The 22,082-nt window shown below is 46.6% G+C and overlaps 2 protein-coding genes across 6 annotated transcripts in view; one reads left to right on the top strand and one right to left on the bottom strand.

Annotated features, from left to right (window-relative positions):
- The window catches only part of TMEM135 (transmembrane protein 135), a 241,943-nt gene extending 230,082 nt beyond the window's left edge, over window positions 1-11,861 (bottom strand). For all 5 annotated transcript variants that reach the window (XR_004298025.1, XR_004298024.1, XM_032393606.1 and 2 more), the window contains exons 1-2: window positions 11,767-11,861; window positions 9,211-9,338 (exon numbers count right to left, since the gene is read on the bottom strand). Coding sequence is in view for 3 of the 5 variants with exons in the window: in XM_032393606.1 (XP_032249497.1) it covers window positions 9,211-9,338; window positions 11,767-11,815 (177 nt within the window). In the remaining 2 variants the exon portion in view is untranslated. The remainder of the gene's footprint in view (window positions 1-9,210; window positions 9,339-11,766) is intronic.
- Window positions 11,862-12,208: 347 nt separating this feature from the next.
- On the top strand, window positions 12,209-21,182 carry FZD4 (frizzled class receptor 4). Its single transcript, XM_032393605.1, has 2 exons — window positions 12,209-12,677; window positions 14,790-21,182. The coding sequence occupies exons 1-2, from the start codon at window positions 12,393-12,395 to the stop codon at window positions 16,116-16,118; spliced, it is 1,614 nt and encodes a 537-aa protein (XP_032249496.1). The 5' UTR covers window positions 12,209-12,392; the 3' UTR covers window positions 16,119-21,182.
- The last annotated feature ends 900 nt before the right edge of the window (window positions 21,183-22,082 follow it).

The following is a 22,082-nucleotide window of genomic DNA, read 5'->3' as shown; positions in this document are numbered from 1 at the left end:
GAAAACTGTATTATCTCAACCACAAGTCAAGATGTAAAGATTACTGGGGTTGATTAACTCAGTAGCTCACTCATAACTGCAAGAACCCAAGTTCTTTCTGTCCCTCTGCTCTCTCATTGTATTAGGGTTCTTCAGAAAAACAGAACCAATAGGATATATATACAGTTACACACACACATACATATACACTTATGCACATATACAACACATACCTATGTACACACATATATTTAAAGAGATTTATTATAACAAATTGGGTATAGAGGCTGACTAGTCCCAAGATCTGGAGGGTAAGTTGGTAAGCTGGAGACCCAAGAGAGCTGATGGTGTAGTTTCAGTCTGAAGGCTGGCAGGCTCAAGACCCAGGAAAGAACCAATAGTTCAGTTAGTGTCCAAAGGCAGAAACAAAACAATGCCCCAGCTTGAAGGCAGGAAGGCAGGAGGAATTTCCCCATTTCAGGGGAGGGCTGGCCTTTTTATTCTCTTTAGGCCTTCAACTGATTGGATGAGGCCCACCCACATTAGGGAGAGCAATCTGCTTTACACGGTTTACTGATTTAATTGTTAAACACATCCAAAAATCCTCACAGAAACACTCAGAATAATGTTTAACCAAAAACCTAAACACACTGTGGCCCAATCAAGTTGACACATTAAATTTAATCATATATTCATCTTCAGCATTTGACCCAAATCCTTGTTGGTATGACAGCAACACTTCCAGTTATCACATCCTTACACAACATCCAAAAGCTGGAGTAAGAAAAGCTGGGTACTTTCAGAAAGCTCCTCTTCTTAAGAAAGCACTTGATACCCTGATACATTGTTGTTAGGAAGGAAGAAAGGTTTGGATTGGGCACGTAGGGGCTGGGGGAAGCTACTGGCTCAACAACCAACGTCTTCCATAATTTCTATTATCCCATTTTAAAGATATGAACACTGAGACTCAGAAAGATTGATTTGGTCAGCATCACAAACCTAGTAAACTGTCAAGCACGAAGTTCAATCAGATCTTTCTGTCTCTAATTTGCTTGCTCTATTTGCAGGTCTATTTGTAAATATTTCTAACTCCACCTGTACCGTAACCTTGGGTGAGTGCCTTATTCCCTCCAAATCTTCATTTCTATCACTGAGAAATAGACATAACAACAGTCCTTACCTTTTAGAGTATCATTTAACTTAGTGTATGTAAACTTTCATTATTACAGATCTTCCTTGACTTATGATGGGGTTATATGCTGATAAACCCGTCATAAGTTGAAAATATCATTAAGTCAAAAATGCATTTAATCTACTAAACATCATGGCTTAGCCTCGCCTATCTTCAAGGTGCTCAGAATACTTATATTAGCCTACAGTTGGGCAAAATCATCTAACACAAAGCCTATTCCTATTTTATAATAAATGCTGAATTATCTCACATGACTGATTGAATACTGTACTGAAAGCGAAAAATAGAATGCTTGTATGGGTACAGAATGGTTGTAAGTATATGCGTTGTTTACCCTCGTAAGCTGTGACTTGCCGCCACTGCCCAACATCATGAGAGAGGATCATCCCCCCATATTGCTAGCCTGAAGAAAGATCAAAACTCAAAGTTCAAAGTACGGTTTTTCCTGAGTGTGTATTGCTTTTGCACATTGTAAAATCATACTTATAAGTTGAACCATTGTTAAGTTACAGACTGTCTGTATTTGCTGTATTTGCTGCCCCACCACAGTATACAGTATACTGTACAACTGTAGGGGGCACTATTCACCTAGAATATACTATGAATTATTCCCGCTGGAGTTTCACCATAGCTTACTAAGAGGTACAGAAAACTTACCTCTAGAATGAGAAATGGAGAATTCTTGGGTTTAAGTAGGACAGCACTGGCAAGTTTTAACTCAATGCCACAACAAACAGGTGAAGGAAAGCTAACAGAATTTTCCAAGCCCAATGGTAAGGACCTTCATATATGTATCTCATTAATTCTCACAAAAGCCCTACAATGATAAAGAAATTTTGTTATGCTTTTGTTTTTCCTGTAGAGAGTTACCATGGTAGGTTTTAATTCTAAGAAAGAAACAGAATTTCCTGATTTCCTTGCTGGAAGATACTGTCAGTCATTCAACACTCTTTCCTGGGGCTCACTGTATTTCTGTGTTCTACCTGCCAAGGCTTCAGCATGATGCAATAAGTACTGATCTGTGAAGTCAGAGGCCTGGGTTCTCTAGGCTTACTCTGTGTCTAGCTAACAGTATCAAAGTGGACAATTAACATTTCCTTTTCCCTCTGTATCCACAATTATCTGCAAATGAGGTGATGAGGTAAGATTCTTTGGTTTCTAAGAATTTCTTTTTTCCTTTTTTTAGAGAGAGAGAGTGCACACACTCTTGCACGCCAGAGTTGGGGGGAGGGTGGAGAGGGTCAGAGGCAGAGGGAGAGAGAGAATCTTAAGCAGGCTCCATGCCCAGTGCAGAGCCCATCGCAGGGCTCAATCTCACAACCCTGAGATCATGACCTAAGCTGAAATCAAGAATCAGATGTTTAAGTGGCTGAGCCACCCAGGTACCCCTCCAAGAGTGGTTTCTAAGGGCCTAGTTATACTGAGCAATCTATCACCCAGCTCTCTGTATATGCAGACTGAACCCTCAGGTCTGATTAGTAGGTCTGCTGCTATTTACCCAAATAATCCTGGTTTGCTAAGGAGGTGGAAGGAAGACAATGTGATGTGGTGGGAAGAGTCCTAAAGGTAGGGTAAAGGATATCTAGTGCTAACTCTGTCTTGGAGAAGTCATCTGCACCCACTGGGTCTCAGCTTCTTTTTCTGTTAAGTGGGGTTCTGCAAAAGATGATCTAGAAGTTTTCTTCCAGGTCTGTGGTAGTCTAACAGATGCTATCAGATGCTACTGTTCCTTTGCATGTGTCTGAAAATTGTTTTCTTAAAATGTGTCCTTGTTCTTGTTTTAGAACAGAAATGAAACCCCAGGTATAGATTCTTTTTTTTTTTTTTTAAGATTTTATTTATTTATTTGACAGAGAGACAGGAGAGAGGGACTACAAGCAGGGGGAGTGGGAGAGGGAGAAGCAGGCTCCCTGCAGAGCAGGGAGCCCAATGCGGGGCTCGATTCCAGGACCCTGGGATCATGACCTGAGCCAAAGGCAGACGCTTAACAACTGAGCCACCCAGGCGCCCCTCAGGTATAGATTCTTGAAGGCAAAAGAGATAATGGGAAAAAACAAAGGTAGGAAGGCCTAAAATCTAGTCAAATTCTTGAAACTAAAAAATTGAGGGCTACTCAGATGTCCATCAACAGAGGAACGGATAAATAAGATCTGGTAATATATATATACAATGGAACACGACTCAGCCATCAAAAAAAATCTTGCCATTTGCAATGATGTGGATGGAACTAGAGGGTATTATGCTAAGCGAAATAAGTCAATCAGAGAAAGACAATTATCATATGCTCTCACTCATATGTGGAATTTAATAAACAAAACAGAGGATCATAGGGGAAGAGAGGAAAAAATAAAACAAGATGAAATCAGAGAGGGAGACAAACCATAAGAGACTCTTAATCATAGGAAACAAACTGAGGGTTGCTGGAGGAGAGGGCGGTGGGGGATGGGGAAACTGGGTGATGGACATTAAGGAGGGCACGTGATATAATGAACACTGGGTATAAGACTGATGAAGCACTGGCCTCCACCTCTGAAACTAATAATATATTATATGTTAATTAATTGAATTTAAATTTTAAAAAAATTAGAAAAAACATTTTAAGAAGTTGAGGGCTGCTGAAGGAAAAACAGATAAAATGGAAATTCCCAGGATGTGATAAATGAGTGATCTTTAATGTCTGCCCTGTTTGGGGGAGCAATTTCTGTTACCTTAGCAATACACACTGTAAGAACTCAAGAAATGGTTGCTGACTGATTAACTTTACTATAATGATTAGGCAGGGAACCAGCTGATTATCAAAGGTTCCTTGTAGTTCTAGTATCCTATGATACATTTTGCTGAATTATAACACAGGTCTGCCTGACCCCACAGCCTGAGCTCTTGACCATTAGGCATCCTACTTTAGACAGCTTCATTGCTTCCACAAGTTGGAATTCAGCGTTCTCAGTGACTGTTTCCTCACCTTAAAATGGGGAGAATAATAGTAGGTACTGCATAGGTTTGTTTACTTAACAAATATTTACCGAGTACCTGCTGGGCACCAGGGACATCTTAGTGAATCAGACAGTTAAGACCCTGTGCTTGTGGAGATTCTTTCTAGATAGGAGAGAGAGAAAATTAACAAATAAGCAAGTGAATAATCAAGACAGTGACAGACATTAGTAAGTGCTGTGAAGGAAATAAAACAGGGCTAAGGAGTGACTGCAGGGAAGGATGAAACAGGAGTGTTGGAGAAGACGTCTCAGAGAAAAAGACATTTGTTAGGAAGGAGCAGCCCTGGGAAGATGGGGGAGAATATGATAATGGCATTCTATGCAGAGGAAAGACTACAGACCCTACAGCAAGAAGTAGCTGGGCATGTTTTAGGAATAGAGGGAAGGTCAATGTAGCTGGAGTGTGGTGAGCAAGGCAGGGGTGTGACCAAAGGTGAGGGAAGATGGCCAGATCTTACAGGACTTTGTAGGCCAGATAAATTTTCTTCCAATGGCAATGGGAGACCACTGACGAGTTTCCAGCAGTTTCAGAGAGGAGCATGATCTGTGGAAGCTGGTTTGAAAGCATCCCTGTTTGCCACGTAGAGAAGAGATTGTCAATGAGCAGTGGTGGAGAGAGGCCTGTCAGAAGACAGCTGTCCACGTGAGAGCTGATGGGGACTGGACAGTTTGTGGTGGTGGAGATAGAGAGTAGAGAGAAATAATTCAAATTTAGGATATCTTCTGGAAGGCATGTGGATTAAATGAGGTAATCTATACAAAACACCTCACAAAGTGCCTGACAGAGGGGCTCAATTAAGTGCTTGCTGTAAATAATACAGCCTGGTGTAGCAGGCCAGTCACAATTCCATAAGTCAAAGAGAAATCTGCCAAATACTTAGATCACAGAGCAGGTTAGCAAACTGGTTCAAGCACTCATTATTCATGTGCCACTTGGGAAAGTCACATTTGGGGCCTCAGTTTCCCCAATTATAAAATGAGAAGTGGGCCAAATGAACTCTAAGGCAGCTTCCAGAGCTAACATCCTCCAAATCTTTTTGATGGCATATATCATCAGGGTTTGCTCGGAGAAGCAGAGTCACTGTGAGTGAGATAGAACAAGGAATTTATAGCAAGGAGTAGACCTTACAAAACTGTGGAAACCAGTGAAGTACTCTATGCAACGCATTGCCTCTGTGCCTGGTGTTGGGCCCAAAGTCATGATAGATCAGCCAACCCTGCAATCAAGAAGGAAAGTGAGGCACAAAGTTTGGGAAGTCAAGGGCAAACTGGAACACACAGGGATAAACCGGATGCCAAGTCTGTCTAACCATCTCTAATCTTGATGCAGGTGATCTGCAGAAGCTAGAGCCTTTAACCATGGAGCTACTCATGCACCTAGCCCAAGACTCAGAGCAGATGAAGGCGGAGTTCATGCAGGTCCAAGTGCTGCCCCTGCCAATAAGTGAGCCAGCTGACTCAATGTCATGAACTGCCACTGTGCCTGGCACCCAGCTGTGACTTTCAGAATAGAAAACACGGCTTTGCTTCCACCTCTCCAGTCTTGTGCCAATTTCTCTTGTGGCCAATCCCAATCTGGAGCCATGCAGGGAAGGGAATTCTAGCAAATGAGTTCCATTGCAGCTAAATTGACAATAAAGAGCTACCAGAATCCACTCCTTGTCAACTTGGCATTCATACACACCTTTGAAAACCATACGTAACTGTTAAATAAAGACAATAGCAAAATCATGCTTCCTCTTAACATGACCCAATGGTCCCTCATGCAACTGAAAACATTCTATCCTTCTCTCAAAGGGAGGATATAAGGTCCCTTTATGCACCTTTGGGTGATATTCATTCTTTTTCTAGCTGAGTCACCCTCTCCTTTGGAGGTAAGGGCTTTGGGAGGTGATTAGGTCATGAGAGCGGAGCCCTTATAAAAGAGACCCCAGGGAGTCCCCTCATCCCTTCTGCCCTGGAAGACACAGCAAAGAGACAGCCATCTAGGAACCAGGAAATGGGCTCTTATTAACACTGAATCTGCTGGTGCCTTGATCTTGGAGCTCTTAGTATTCAGAACCATGAGAAATAAATGTCTATTTATAAGCCAGCCAGTGTATGGTATTGTTATAGCAGCCCAAATGGACTAAGATAGGCATAAAACAATAACCATCATGGATTTTGTGTGTCAGGAATTTGGAAAAAGCACAGCAAGTGTGGTTCTTCTATGCCCCACAATGTCTGGGTTGAGATGACTCAAACAGCTGGGGGTAGGAACCGCTGGGACCAGAGAATCTACTTCCAAGATTCATTCATACTTCTGGTGCTCAGCCTGGGGTGGCTGAAGGAGAGGCTCATCTGGCACTATCAACTGGAAAACGGGCACGGTGGTCTCAAGGTAGCTGGACTACTTATAGGGCTGCTCAGAGCTCCAAAGCAAATTTCCCAGCAAATAATCTGCATGGCCTTTTATGACATAGCTTTGGAAGTCACCTGGTGTCACTTACACTATTTTATTGGTTGAAGAAGTCACAAGCCCTCCCAAATTCAAGGGGAGGAAATATAAACTCTGCCCTTCAATGGGAGGAATGTCAAAGAACTTGAGGCTATGTTTTAAAACCACCACCTGACACCTTGTCTAGTCTAGTTCATGTTTATCCACAGCAGGTGGCTAGTTCACACTTTTTCATTATTTAGCATTATTTTTATTACTGTTCATTTCTCACCTGTATCAACTGATGAGAATGCTGCCTGTGAGAGATATTATTACAGGTGCTTTCCCTTCCATGCTTCCCTGGGTTTCTTGGAAAGTCACACACCCCTCATAGCTAGACTCACATTTCAATTGTTCTACAAACTTACTACTTACAGGTGATCTCCTGACTTATTATAACTCTTTGGCTAGATACTCCTGCACATATGGCCTATATGATTCCTAATGCCTTCAGGTGACAATATTGAGATCAGTGGTCAATTAGCCAGTGAACAGTGATAAGAAAATATCTTGGGCTGATTCATGAAGTTTAGAAACAGGCTTCTGAATCAAACAACAATTCTAGCCAAGACATTTTTCTACCTTAAAATATTTAAGAATCTGCAGAGAAAAACAGAAAAGGAAGATAAGTGATTGGCAAATCCTCCGAACTGTGAAGAAAGCAGAAAGCTATCTTGTAGGCGTGGCCTGTAGAGTAGACTTGACCATCATTCCGGAACCAGTTGGGTTGCATTTTGATGGCCTCCTATACCCAGAACATAATGAAGGCTCTCTTTTTCTGAAGAATTAGAGCACTTATAGCCTGAACTATTCATTTATTTATTCAACAAGCATCTATCGAGTGCTGTGGACAGGCCCGGTAGTGTCTCCTTTGCTGTTCAGGAACACAATGGTGAGGTAGACACAGCCTCTGACCTTGAAGGACTGTGAAAGGGATCAAAACCAAGCCAAACCAAAACCAATTCCGAAACAAAAACCCAAATTTATAATGAGTAAGGGAGCTCAAGAAAAAGCACTTAATTATAAATAAGTTTCACTGTGGGTCTCGTGTCTTAGTCTCCTCTAATGTGACTGTAAGCTCGTTGGAGGCAGGAACCACATTCTAATGCCTCCATACCTCCCAGGACACTGCTCAGTAACATGTCCACAAGAACTTATCACTAAACATTTGCTACTGGTTTGACTGACAGACACTGAAATGAAATGAAGTTGCAGAGGTACAAAGTGTGTTAGCAGTATTTTTTGCCTCCTGCGCAGGTTCACAGTTGCCCATCTGTATATTAAACCATCACCACCAACAAATAAGAATGTCCTCTGTACCATCTTATGCTTGGTAGGAGGAACAACAGGGCTTTGATTCCTTGACATTCAAGAGCTCTCTGGTGACTTGATTCTTCCCCAGCTAGTGGTGCAAGTGATAAGAAGGCAGGGGTTTGGCTCTGCCACTTTAGAGCCGTTACTGAACCTCTTGGGGCCTGTGATTCCTCAACTTTGAGCGAGATTAGGGTTCCCTCCTGCTTTACTCAGGACACATGTTTTTGTTTCATAACTAGTTTGGGTGCAAAGGGAGATGTAGCACCCAGACCATCTATAAACTGATGGGATGTGACCTGGCTTCTCCCCATGCTTCTCTTATTCCACGATAAATTCCCAGTCCTTATGAGGTTTTGGTCCCAGTGAATTTTCCCCTCAAAAACCAAACAGGATAATAATGAACCATTTTCTTGCATTTTCTATCAAGACCGCTCTTTGTGAGTTCTAAATGTTCTGTCCATATTCAAAGAAGCTGGTTTCTTCATGAGTGGTTGGAATAAGACTTCTCTTGGAAGCTACTGAATATGGATTAGTTGGATTGTTTCGCAGGAAATAAAAAGCAGGCTCTGGGGTGACTACTTCAGTACTTAATTGGGTTAGCAAAGAACTGCAAATGAGAGGTTTTCCTTAGGAGGGAAAGGATGTTTACGGCCCCCCACCCCCTTAGGTGGTGGATTTTTAACCTAAACCCTAGTGTTCAAATGCAGCCTTTAATTTAGAAACCATTACAAGAATCTATTAGAGCAGAAAATGTCAGGTTGAAAAATTAACACATCACAGGAGTTAATTAGAACCCAGCCTCTCATTAGATGCAAATAGAGAGCCCTCCAACTGGCCTGCTGAAGTCACATTTGTTGTAGCTCCAAAGTGGCTGCCTCCTTCCTACTCAGAGAGTGGACAGAGGAAGCTGTCCAGGCCCTCAGGCCAGAGCCACTAGGGGCCCACAGCCTGCCCTTTAGGTTAATGGAAGGTTCCATTCCCCTGTCCCCATCTTCTGCTCCTCTCCTAAATGCTCTGCCTATCACAGGGCGGAGAGCCCTTGGTGTGGAACTCCCTCAGGGAAGTGTTTTCTGCAACAAAGACAAACATGCCAGGCCTGTCACTGGGAGCAGACTGGCGACTGTGTAAACCGCTCTGTGAGAGGAGAGGCTGAGGGGCTTCGGGCCATTCAGACTGAGCTCTAAGTCGTGGTCTTTGTTTTCTTTCCACATGCAGACTGAAATGTGACTCCCCTGGCTTTCTTTTCTGGAAAATACCTGCGATGAGTTCCATGCCGGGGAAAGAAAAGCTGTTGACAGGAAAAGCTTCTGCCCGGGGAAGGGGCTTCTTCCAGCGTTCTCCAAGGAGACAGTGCTTCGAGCAAGCCAGGGCAGGGACGCCGGGGCTAGGAAGAAAAAGTCCAGATGGCAAAAGGGGCATCTCTAACCAGGGATTAGGCAAAGCGCACACAGTTTCCTCTGTGAGAACAGTACCATGCCCATAAACAGGCACACGTCTGAGTCCCCTGTCACTTACTGTGTGATCTTGAACAAATTGCTTAACCCCTCAAAACATCAGTTTTCTCAAGCTGCTGAGTGAAATAAATGAGATAATGCACGGAAAGCATGTAACCCAGTCTCCGGCCCAGAGTAAGGGTTCTATGGAAGTTCTTGGTTGTTGCTCTGATAATAGTATCGCTTCCCTCAACACTGATGGTGTAGCCTCTTTGTGCCAGGCCCTGTGCTGCTCCTTGACCTCGGGGAGTTCATCCTTCAATAAACCATGCACATGTACCGTCAGTACACGGCAAGCCTTCCTCCCCTTCCTGCAAATGCGTCAGGAGAAGTGCCCATTGCACACTAACTCTGCTTTGTTGAGTAGCTCAGAATCCTGCAGGCCATCCACCTCTGCACAGCTCTGTAACCTCAGCTACCTCCACCCTCAATTTACCTACAATTCTCTCTCTATGTACTTACCACATTGAGTTAGAGTTGTCTGTTCCTTCTTTGTCTCCTCCTGTGAGTTCCTAGAGGGTGGGGATCATCTATTCATTGGATTCATTCATCTCATCATTTATTCATCTCTGTGGGCCTATGGTCTCCTGCATTACTCAGCACAGTCAAACGGAAGAGTCAACCCTACTCCTGAGTATGTAGACTTCCAGCTGGGAATATTTCTAGGGAAAAAACCCTGCCTCCCATCTTTGAGGGGCCCCTTTGGGCCCTGGTTTGGTTGGTCTTCCATTTTCTTTTCTTTTCTTTTTTTTAGGAAAGGTCTTCCATTTTCTAACTATTACTTTGGTTCTAGCCTCAGTTTCGTCATCTCTTTAAGAGGCTAATAGAGTCTCCTTTTCTGGGAGGTTGTGATGATGGCGGGAGACAAAGCAGCTTTTCTGTGCCCAACACAGTTCTAGGTACAGAGCCAAAAACCAAAACAAGTTGATTCCATTCTTGCCCTCAGCCAAGTCTAGTTGCCAGTATATGAAAATTAAAGCTATAAGGCAAAATAGGAGCACCACAGGAGTGGAACAGATATCCTTCCAACTTGTATCCAGCCTCTGCCATCTGCCAGACTTGGCTGAAATAGAGGACACAAACATGCATACAAACCTGGTCCCTGTCACCAAGGCCCAGGAAAACCTTGGCAAGTGTTGGTCAAAAAGATCTCAAGAAGAGAGTAGAAGGCTCTTTATCCAGATCTTCAGACCTGGGCTGCAAGGAGATGTCTTTGGGATCTGGCTGGAAAGCAGGAGGTCACCTCACAACGACAAAAACCAAGTTATTTGGCACTTACTTTGTATGTGCCAAACACTGTGCTAAATGATTTAGGGGTATTCTCTCATTTAACTCTTAGAACAACTGTGTGGGGTAGACATGAATTTCCTTATTTTACAGATGGCCCATTTGAAGCTCAGAGAGGCACAGAAGCTTCACCACAGTCAAGCAGTAAGTAAATGGCTTAGAAATCCACCTGCTGAGTGTTTCACTGGTCTGACTGGAAAGGGAAAGAGTGAACTAGCACAAACCTCCACCCGAGGGGTGGGCAGTGGGGAGAGGGAGGGCTGGGAATGTGGTGGGGGGGCGGGGGCGGGGAACTGGACCAAAACAGCGGTCGCATGATCCCGAGACCTCCAGGGCCCTTCGCAGCAGCAGAATAAGTTAGAGATGCAGGCTGCAGGGGAGGGATGCCCGGGAGGCTGGGGGAGGGTACCCTCGGTGGTTGTGCGCCTTCTTCGCCTCCTGTGCACAGGTCAAGCCTCTCCCCTCCCGCCCTCTCACCCTCCCAACCTTATTTAGAAACCGTGTCCTCGACACAGGAAGGGCGGCGGGCCGAGAAGCACGGAGCGTCCCGGTCTCATTTCCTTTTGAATCCCCCTGTGGAATTTCATTTCATACGGTGAGGAAATCGGAGCGCGAGACCGTCGGCTGGTCGGCTGCTCCGGGGCGCCTCCCCCACTCGCGGTTGGAGACAGGCAGCTCCCGGGCGCAGGTCGGGCCGAGTCTGGGGGCGGGGAGACGCGGCCCGGCTCCAACCCAAGCAAGTTAGCAGTGAAAATAGCTGCGAGCTTGCGTTGTACCAGGCACCGGGCTAAGCGTTTCACGCATTACCTCTAATCCTCCCAAGTCTCTTTACGGATGAGGAAACTGACGCCGAGAGGTTGAGCAATTTGCTCAAGGTCACACAGCCAGGATTTAAAGCCACAGTCTTTGCAAATCTAAAGCCCGTGTTCTTTGTGTACGTTTCTCTGCCTGATAGGTAGGTAGCCACGGGCCGAGGTGACAGCCGGAAGAGTAGAATGAAAGGGAGTCGACTGATCTGGGAGCATTTCTCACCTGGAAGAGGAGGGGGCAGGCTGGTCCGGCGGGAGCAACTCGGCTCCATCCCCGCCTGGCTCCCGAGCGCCGCGAACCGGGTGGGAGGAAAGTGAGAGCCGGGAAGCCGGGCGGGGCGCTCCGGGAGGGAGAGAGGGAGGGGCGGGGCAGGGGGGCTGGCGGGCGGGCGGGGGCCTGACCCTTCCAGCGGCAGAGCGGCCCCGCCCCTCGCTGCCCACGGCGCCCGGCCATTGGAGAGGCGCGCTGTCCGTCCCGCCCCGCCACCGCCCAGCGAACCTCTAGCGCCGCGGAGGGCTCGGGCGGTGAGAGCGGCGCGGCGCTGGGTGCTGGCGGGTTTCGCCGAGAGGCAGAGCGGACGGGGCCGGCGCCGGGTTGGGGGCTCGCCGCCTGTAGCCATGCCCCTCGCAGTCTGTCCTTCGGCCCCGGCCACGGGCGTCTAATATCCCACACAGTCGCGCCCAGCTGCCAGAGACCCGGCCGCTGCCCCTTCTTCGCCCTTGGCGCCTTATCACACTCCCTTCCCGGGAGTTGGGAGCAGCGCGGGCAACCGGCGCCCCGGTGCAAACTGGGGGTGTCTGCTGGACGCCCCCCCGCCGCCGCCGCCGCCGCTGCCCCCGGCTCTGGCCATGGCCTGGCGGGGCGCAGTGCCGAGCGTCCTGGGGGCGCCCGGGGGCGTCGATCTCAGTCTGCGGCTGCTGCTGCCGTTGCTGCTGCTCCTGGAGCCAGCGCGGGGCTTCGGGGACGAGGAGGAGCGGCGCTGCGACCCCATCCGCATCTCCATGTGCCAGAACCTGGGCTACAACGTGACCAAGATGCCCAACCTGGTGGGGCACGAGCTGCAGACAGACGCCGAGCTGCAGCTGACAACTTTCACGCCGCTCATCCAGTACGGCTGCTCCAGCCAGCTGCAGGTGGGCGCCCCCACCCCCACCCCTGGCGGGACGGGACCCCTTGGGCGGGGACGCCCAGACTAACTCCATGAAGCCCTTGCCAAGCCAAGCCCCCTGCCCCCTTCCAAGGCTGAAGGGTAAAACTATCCTGGAAAAGTGATTTCCACCCCCACCCCCACTTTTCTGTCCCTTCTCAGGGACTGGAAGCCAAAACGTTGTGTAAGTCGTCTGGCCTGCGAAAGAACCCACTCTTACACCCCGCCCTTCCGTTTTTCTCCCCTGCTCACCCGTGTCTGGCCAAGCCCCTAACCCCAGTGGAGCTGAGGGTTATCTTTGCCAAGGATTCTGGCCGCCGCTGCTCGGTGGGCGAGTCCGCAGCAGGGCAGCCAGCTGCAACTAAGACTTGGAAGGAGAGATAAGGAGCCGGGAACTTCTCCTCCCTCTCCGACCTCCTTTCTCCCCCATATTTTGGAGGTGGGTTATTAAATGAAACCCCACTGCTTCGTTTTCTGCGGAGTGGCCCCTCCTCGCGTCGTCCTGCATGACTTTAGAGGTCATGCAGGAAGGAATGGTTGGGTGGCTTGAGATCATTTTGGATCCTCAGGGTTGAGGGCAGATTTAGGATTTGGTGGGGAGAAAACACAGCTTGGGGAAAAGGTGATAGTGTGTGGTCAAGCTCCAGGAAGGTATTTTGTATATTAGAAGATTTTTTTTTTCAGTCGTTAAAAATTTTAAAGCTTCTGTAATGATAGAGAAAATGCTCAGCCTACAATAGGTGAAGAAATAATTTGCATATACAGGGTGATTATAATCTTACAAAACCAACAACCAATTCACTTTTTAAAAAAGGAACTGAAAGAGATTTTTAAAAAAGGGTTAGCACTGGTTGTGTTTTGGTTAGTGAGGCGATGAGTGAGTTTTAGAAATTTAGACAGGAGAGAACTTGGGAAAAAAAATAGAGGGTAGTTGTCCAGGCTGAAAGCTTCAGAAATCCGTGGTTCTGGTTGTAACTTCTGAGAGATAAGAAACAGGCAGGCAGCTTACTTAGGTGCGTGTTTTTACATAGGTCATTTTAAAAGTTGGACTGTGGTTTCAGAAAGATGGTTGGGATTAGACCTCTTGCTGCTGAAATGTCCCTTCGGAGTTTTCAGAACTTTAGAACTAGGTTATAAAAGCTTAAGAAATGATCCTCTAGCTCTCAGTTTGGAAACAGCACATATCCTGACATCAGTGGCAATTTTGTTGGAGAAACAGCTTTTGCAGGGATATATATTTTTAATTACATGTATCCTGGGGAAGCAGCCAAGCTGTTTTGAAGGACAGGACTGGATCCCTTTACATGCTGGAAAATAGTTACTTGTAACTCTAGACTTCATAGACAACATCTGTAAGGAGCCAAGCCGACTGTTTATCAATGCTGGAAGAATTGAGGACAGCAACTGGACTCTCCCCTGCTGGTACTGCAGTTCCAGGGACTTCACATTTATATTTTCCTATTGTGCTTCATTATTATTCATTGAGGAAACCTGGCCAAACAAAGCCCTGGTGACCAGAGACCTCAACCTGCATCCCATCCTTGGGTCTACTAGTGTCTCAATTAGGACATTTTCTGTTTCAGTATGGGACTGATTAAAAAAAATTTAGGGGATAAAGTAAAGTAGAGAAAAGAGAGAATATTAATAGGAGAAAAGCCGGACCTACATTTTTTTTTTAACATTTATTTTTATGGTGATAAAGAAATGAGGACAAAAATAAATCACCCCATCACTGGAATGACTCAGTCATTCAATTAGTCTGTTCAGCTCTTTCAAAGGGAGACGCAAAGTCAAGTCTTAAGGTTTATTTTCTTAAGCATTATGCAAAAAAGGGATTATGTAATCCTTTAGGTCCTTTTAATATATTTATTTATTTATGTTCTGCGGGAAAGGATTGCTAGAACCCAAAGAAGCAAAGTGTGCAAGCAACGGATTTTTTAGGCACCCTAGTCTGAGGTCGGAGTAAGCAGTCAGAGTCCCTATAGCTGGTTAAAAGTCGGTATGTACTTTGCCTGGCAGCATTCAACTCCGCTTCGTGCAAGCATTTGGTCAGACTTCCAAGTCATTGTTTTCTTTGTTCATTTCATTACTTTTCCAGTTCTTCCTTTGTTCGGTTTATGTGCCAATGTGCACAGAGAAGATCAACATCCCCATCGGTCCATGCGGCGGCATGTGTCTTTCAGTCAAGAGGCGCTGTGAACCCGTCCTGAAGGAATTTGGGTTTGCCTGGCCAGAGAGCCTGAACTGCAGCAAATTCCCACCACAGAATGACCACAACCACATGTGCATGGAAGGGCCAGGTGATGAGGAGGTGCCGTTACCTCACAAAACCCCCATGCAGCCTGGGGAAGAGTGCCACTCCGTAGGCACCAACTCGGATCAGTACATCTGGGTGAAAAGGAGCCTGAACTGTGTTCTCAAGTGTGGCTATGATGCTGGCTTGTATAGCCGCTCGGCCAAAGAGTTCACAGACATCTGGATGGCCGTGTGGGCCAGCCTGTGCTTCATCTCCACCGCCTTCACGGTGCTCACCTTCCTGATCGATTCCTCCAGGTTTTCCTACCCTGAGCGCCCCATCATATTTCTCAGTATGTGCTATAATATTTATAGCATTGCTTATATTGTCAGGCTGACCGTGGGCCGGGAAAGGATATCCTGCGATTTTGAAGAGGCAGCAGAACCTGTTCTCATCCAAGAAGGACTTAAGAACACAGGATGTGCAATCATTTTCTTGCTGATGTACTTTTTTGGAATGGCCAGCTCCATCTGGTGGGTTATTCTGACACTCACTTGGTTTTTGGCAGCGGGACTCAAATGGGGTCATGAGGCCATTGAGATGCACAGCTCTTATTTCCACATTGCCGCCTGGGCCATTCCTGCTGTGAAAACCATTGTCATCTTGATTATGAGACTGGTGGATGCGGATGAACTGACTGGCCTGTGCTACGTCGGGAATCAAAACCTTGATGCCCTCACGGGCTTTGTGGTGGCTCCCCTCTTCACTTACTTGGTGATCGGAACTCTGTTCATTGCGGCCGGTTTAGTGGCCTTGTTCAAAATTCGGTCCAATCTGCAAAAGGATGGGACAAAGACGGACAAGTTGGAAAGGCTGATGGTCAAGATCGGGGTCTTCTCAGTCCTGTACACGGTGCCTGCCACCTGTGTGATTGCCTGTTATTTCTATGAAATCTCCAACTGGGCGCTCTTCCGGTATTCTGCAGATGACTCCAATATGGCAGTGGAAATGTTGAAAATTTTTATGTCTTTGCTGGTGGGCATCACTTCAGGCATGTGGATTTGGTCTGCCAAAACTCTGCACACCTGGCAGAAGTGTTCTAACAGATTGGTGAATTCTGGGAAGGTAAAGAGAGAAAAGCGGGGGAATGGTTGGGTGAAGCCTGGGAAAGGCAATGAAACTGTGGTATAAGGCTAACTGGGCTCCACGCTTTCCAAATTTTGAAGGCATTGGGGCGGGCGGGGGGGAATGCTAGCATTTTGGTGCAAGTGCGACTAAAAGTTTCCTGCAGTGAATCTCAGTTTGAGCAGACTGGCAACACTTAAGTGACCCCTGTAAGCCACCACCACCTGCCCCCCCCCCACTCCCCAGCATCATAAAAGGATTTTGCTGCAGACTTTGGAATGATCCAAAATGGAAAAGCCAGTTAGAGGCTTTCAAAGCTGTGAAAAATCAAAACATTGATCACTTTAGCAGTTTGCAGCTTGGAGTGTGGAGGTCCTGCCTAGATTCCAGGAGGGTCCAGGGCGAAGCTGCTTTTCCCTGCAGAGTGAGATCTGAGCTGTGAGTAGGTAACTCGCAGGGAGAAAGATTAACTTTTTTAACCCTTAAAATCTTAAATACTAACTGGGTCTTTCAGATAGCAAAGCAATCTATAAACACTGGAGACACGGGGTTCAGACAAGTGTTACAAGAATTTTATAGTTGGGCTGATCTAACATAAACATTTTCTGTGGTGCGCAGTCTGCTGTTTAGAACTTTGTGGATTGCTCTCCCAAGAGGTGGTGTCAGAATCTTTCAGTGCCTTTGTCCTAAGACAGAACTGTTTGAAAAAACAAAGTACCGTACAAACACACATAAGGTGTCCAGTGGATTTTTCTTCTCTCTCTTCCTCTTAAATTTCAACATCCCTGTTCTAGGCTGCTGCTGTTTTCTTCATTTTACATTAATGACTCAAAATAGGTATTTTTATAGGATTTTTTTTGCACTGCAGCATGCCTAATGAGGGGGAAAGTAAGGGTGATTCACTTTCTGACAATCATTTAATTCAGAGGAAAATGAGATTTATCAAGTTGAGTTACCTTACCGACCCGGAGACCTATTGCATTGAGCAATGGGGACTTAATATATTTTACTTTGTGTGATTGCATCTATGCAGACGCCAGTCTGGAAGAGCTAAAATGTTAAGTTTCTTGGCAACTTTGCGTTCACACAGATTAGCTGTGTAATTTGTGTGTGTCAATTACAATTAAAAGCACATTCTTGCACCATGACATAATAGTATACTCAACTGACTTTAAAACTATGGTCAGCTTGCATTCTCAGAATGATAGTGCCTTTCTTTCCTTTAGCATAAGAATGTTATCAGTCTAGTCTACTACCCACAATGAAGACTTTTCTGTTTTGTAGAGAAAACTAAGGACAGCTAATCCAACTACTTGGTGCATAATTGTTTCCTAGTAATTGGCAACGGCTCCTTATAAGATTTCATTGGAGGCAGTGTGGCCTGGAGTATTTATATGGTGCTTAATGAATCTCCAGAATTCCAGCCAGGAGCTTGATTGGTTAGTAGGGAATAAAGTGTAGACCATATGAAATGAACTGCAAACTCTTAACAGCACAGGTCTTAATTGCCTTTTGCAGGGGTATCCAGAGCTTTTAAAATTTATGCTTTATGTTCCTCACAATGGGGTACCCCCCTAGCAGCCTCTCAAAAAGTTGCAATTCTTTTAAAATTGTAACTGGACTCTCTCAACCTGCCTTAGGCCTTCTAATCACCAGCTCTCTGGGACAAATTGTTGACAATGTCACAGGTTGCTCTCCTTGTAGCTCATACCTATCTTTGCTTCAGCAGCTACTTTGCAATGACTCATTTATTTATTCATGCCCCACCCCACCCCCCTTTTAAAAACAGGTAGGAAAACTCTTTTATCGCCTTTCTTTGTGGAAAAACATTTCCAGGGACTCAAATTCCCGAATAGGTGGTCAGATTCTGGAAATACGCGTGTCCTTTTCTGTCTTTTTTGAGTTTTATGTCCGTGGTTTGACACTTTCCTTTCTTCTTTGTTTTTGGGGGCTCCTGAGCCATCTGAGGTGAAGATGCATATAAGGTCTGTTGTGTCTTTTGGGAGGGAAAGTCTCGGGGCTTTGAGGACAGATGCTAACTGGGCACGGGTGGTCCCTGGTGTGTGTGTGAGCCGAGCCCGAGTACCTTGGCTGGACTCTGGGTCAGGGTTCCAGGAGCATGAGAAATGATCCCCAGAAGGACCAGTTGAACTCCATCTGAGACTACGTCTCCTCTGAAATACAAAATGTGAACTCCCTGTGCTGCTTGCAGACAGTTCCCAGAGCTGGCCAGGGCCCTGGAGCATGCACCCAGGGGCAGAGCCTGCCCTTACTCACGCTCCACTCAGCGTCTTGGGAGTTGTGCTGAGACTCCGGCCCAGGAAAGGGAAGAAGGACGGTACAGTGGGGCACTGGCCTTGCTGTGCGACTGTAGGGCTTTGTCACAGGCACGGAGTAGGTGCTCAATATTTGTGAATAATGAAATAATAATAAGAGTACTTAGGTGAACCTCTACACCCACGTTCTGGAGCTAGTGCTCCGACAATTCTCTGGGTTTATAGCATGTCTCTTCTGCAAATCTCTGGCCTTCCCAGGGGAAAGTATATTTGATCAGAAGTGGCCATCGGTGCAGCCTGGATTAGTAGCCCTAGCTATCAGGGCTGTGGGCCTTTCCTTTCACATTCCAGACAATGGAGAGTGTTTACGGTTTCAGGAAAAGAGCTTTGTGGCTGAGGTCAGTTACCAGTTACCTTGACACGACTCCATCACCTCTTAAGTTGCTATTTGTTTAAAAAAAAAAAAAGTCAATTATTAGCACATTTATTGAGTGTCCACTCTGTGTAAAGCCCTGTGTTAGGCACCTCAGGGGACATCGAGGAGTACAAAGCTCTCTTCTTCTCAATGACCTAAACTGAGGGTGCTCCTGGGTCTGCTGAATTTTGCTGTTGGTTTTGGGGAAGGAGGACGGGCCTCTGAATGTTCATCCGTTTTACTGTCTCCCGTCCCATAAACCGCTTCCTGGGTCTTTCTGCCTTTACTGTCTCTCTCAGCCCTCCCCACAATTCCCTGCTAGTCAGTTACAGGGGTTTTGACAGAAGGCCTCAGCCCTGTTTCATGACCACCTCTGTGGAGATCACCGAGGAAAACTACGAACACTGGCTGAAAGGATGTGAGCTCCCACACCTCATGTGGCCGTGGGGACAGGCCGTGCAGGGCTTAGGGTGTTCCATGTGACTTGCACAGGGGAATTTGAGGACATCTTGCAAGGGAAAAGGTTAGGGCTGGGGTTTTTCTTGAAATCTAGAATAAGTAGGGATGATTGGAGCTTCCCACAAAATGCCTTGGCCTCTGGAGATTTTATTCAGCGGGGCCTAAGGGAACCCCTGTCCACCCTCTGCTCTGGCAAACCCCTCTTTCTCTTCCTTTGTAAAGGCCACCATTCAGGGCAGAGGAACATGAGGTAGGGTGGAACTGGCCAGAACCATCTGGTTGAGCTACTTGGTTGATTCATATCCTTTTTCCTCCCATTTCCTGATCTCTGAGACGGCTTCTGAGCTGGCAGCTTGCTCCGGGTCCTGAAACCAGAGAAGGGGGTGACACTGTTTATTTCTCTGAGATGCTCCCTGACTTTCCCCTCCCCAGTCACTCCCTCACCTGCACCCTGAAACCCAGAATCAGGGACACTTCTGTGTTGAGGTTCTGAATTGTGACTTTACCAGCACCCTGAGCTCTTGTCTTCTCTGCCCCCCCCCCACCCCCAAGCCTCCCGGTCACTGAATTCAGGGCTTACTGTGTTAGCAACCAAGTCGGGACCCGAGGACATGGAGGAGCTCGACAGCTTCAGCCCTGGCGCGCAGACTCAGTTTACAGGGATGTCACCAGGCTGGTGCAGTCTGTGGCTTCTGGGGAGGTGGCCCCAGCAGCAGTCCGCGGGGAGAGCCACAGGGCACAGACTTTGGAAGGAGCCCCCCTACGTCCTGAATTTCATTCTGTGATGGGAGAGATTGGAGGGAGTTGCCTTTCCAGCCAATTATGTCCAGTCACTGGACTCTAATGGTTCCTGGTATTCTTTTATTGTATTTGGGTTCAGAGTCCTCCTCTGGGTTTGTATAATGCCTGGCGAAGGACCCAGGTTATCATTTTTCCTCTGGGCCTAGGTCATAGATCTTGGAATCTCCTAGAAGAGCATTTTGCTCCTACCGAGGATCAGATACCAGAACCTTAAATAATGGATTTTGTTTCCCTGTGGCCTGCTCAGGGCTCTCTGCTGCTGCAGCTTGCCATGCGCTGTGCGGTCACGGCACCCTGGCTCTCACCAAGAGGGAAGTGAACCCTGACCCTCCCCAACAGGCCGCTTCCCTTTGGGCGGCCCATTTGCCCTGTAGCAGCCTGTTCCTGTTTCTGATTTACCTATTTCCCTTCTTCTTCTTTGCACCAGCGAATTCCCTGTATTTGCCCAGGCAGTTCGGAGAGGGCCTGTTTGGGGTCCTCTGTGAGCCATGTCCTCTGGGCTTTGGTGGCCCCTGATCCCCTGCAATATTCAGGATCTGATCACTGTCATCTCAGAAGGGCTTCTGAGAAGAGGGGCAGGAGCAGTTCTGCTCTCCGAGGGCTGGTCCATCTTCTCCCCCAGGATGTGCTCCTCTCCGTGTCCTGCTCATGGGCTCGGGCCCCAACTTGGTTGTGCACTTTGGGAGAGGGAGGCTGCTCTCTCGCTCTCTCTCCAGTGGGGCATCTAGGTGGTTCAGAATTTTTTCCTACCTCACAGGGATGTTGTGAGACTTTCAAAGGTCTGAGGATGAAGGCCCCTTGAGCTCTTTGCAGGAAGGGTGGAATAACTATCAAGTGTGACGTGTGACAAGATGAACTGGGCCTTGGCCTGCTTGTGCAGCAGGCAGGCTGGTGCCCTGTGGCCTGTCCTTGGGCCCCCGCGCCGCCCTGCAGCTCCAGCCACCTTGAGGCCAACCCTGGGGGCTTTCAGATGTTCGACATACAGGTACCAGGCAAAGCCCTGCTACACGTGCCCTGATGAATTGCTGAACGTCAAAGGAAGTGGACCCTGCTTTTAAGGATGTACAACGTGTGTCTGCATTGATGTCTGTACTGTAAATTTCTAATTTATCACTGTACAAAAAAAAACAACTTTGCTATTTAATTTTTGTATTAAAGGAAAATAAAGTTTTGTTTATTAACTGGTCTGAGATGTGGCGTGTTCCTGGAGGAATATCATAGTTCCCAGGAAGCACACATTCCCAGCAGTGAGAAATCGAGAATTTGGTCTGCAGGGCAGATTGGGAGCCTCTTTCTGAGAGCCTCTTTGTTTCTTTTTTGCTGGTGCTATTTTTCCCCTCTGGGATTTCTCCTGGGTCAGCAAACCCCTGAGGTCCAAGGTCAACAGAATTTATCACTACTGTGGTCATCAGTATCACTCAAATGGTCACATGATGCTTTGGAGGTAACCATAGTTCCCAAGCTGTCATCCATGACACCTCTTTTTGGCATTTCCACTATGGGTGGCCATTTTTAATATTCTTTCCAAGCACCTTTGACTTAATCTGGTGGCTTGAAAAAGTTTTTCCTATCACCACTAGAGCTTCAGGGGTCTTTAAAAGGGGCGAGGGGAATTTTTTTTTTTTAACATTTTCATTAAATTTTTTTTCCTGGCTACCCAGTGGTCATTTTTGTATAATAGACATGGGAATATGTCGTATCAGTCAACCAGGATGATGACTTCTTTCGTTAATTTTATAAATTGGGTGGTCTATGTCTCCATATCCAGAAGTCATCAGACAAAGCAAATTTAAAGCCATTATCAGGACACTGTCCTGGAAGCAAATAATAAGGACACACAGACACAGATGAAAGGGGAACCACGGCCATTGGAGATGTCTGCTGTGGCCCAGAAGAGACCATCAGCCCTCTTGGTTTGCCTTTAAATTACTTTCCACACCCTGGTTTCACCTGAATACCACCCTGTTTGGTGTAAGGAAAAAGTCCAGGGAAGAAGGATCTGTAATACTATTCTCCTTCACTGCAGATTGCTATTGTACTTGTATCTGAAACCATAAATGAAGGGAGGTATGTAATTTA

The sequence above is a fragment of the Phoca vitulina genome, unplaced genomic scaffold (genome assembly GCF_004348235.1).
Source record: "Phoca vitulina isolate PV1807 unplaced genomic scaffold, GSC_HSeal_1.0 scaffold74, whole genome shotgun sequence".
NCBI classification, from domain to species: Eukaryota; Metazoa; Chordata; class Mammalia; order Carnivora; family Phocidae; genus Phoca; species Phoca vitulina.
The sequence above is the reverse complement of the archived record's forward strand: the minus strand, read 5'-3'. Positions and strand labels throughout refer to the sequence as shown.

Bases quoted from the DNA above. Each gene is read 5' to 3' on its own strand.
- FZD4 (XM_032393605.1), top strand. From the start codon at position 12,393: ATGGCCTGGCGGGGCGCAGTGCCGAGCGTCCTGGGGGCGCCCGGGGGC. The intron at 12,678-14,789 runs GTGGGCGCCCCC...TTACTTTTCCAG, and splicing joins GCTGCTCCAGCCAGCTGCAG to TTCTTCCTTTGTTCGGTTTA.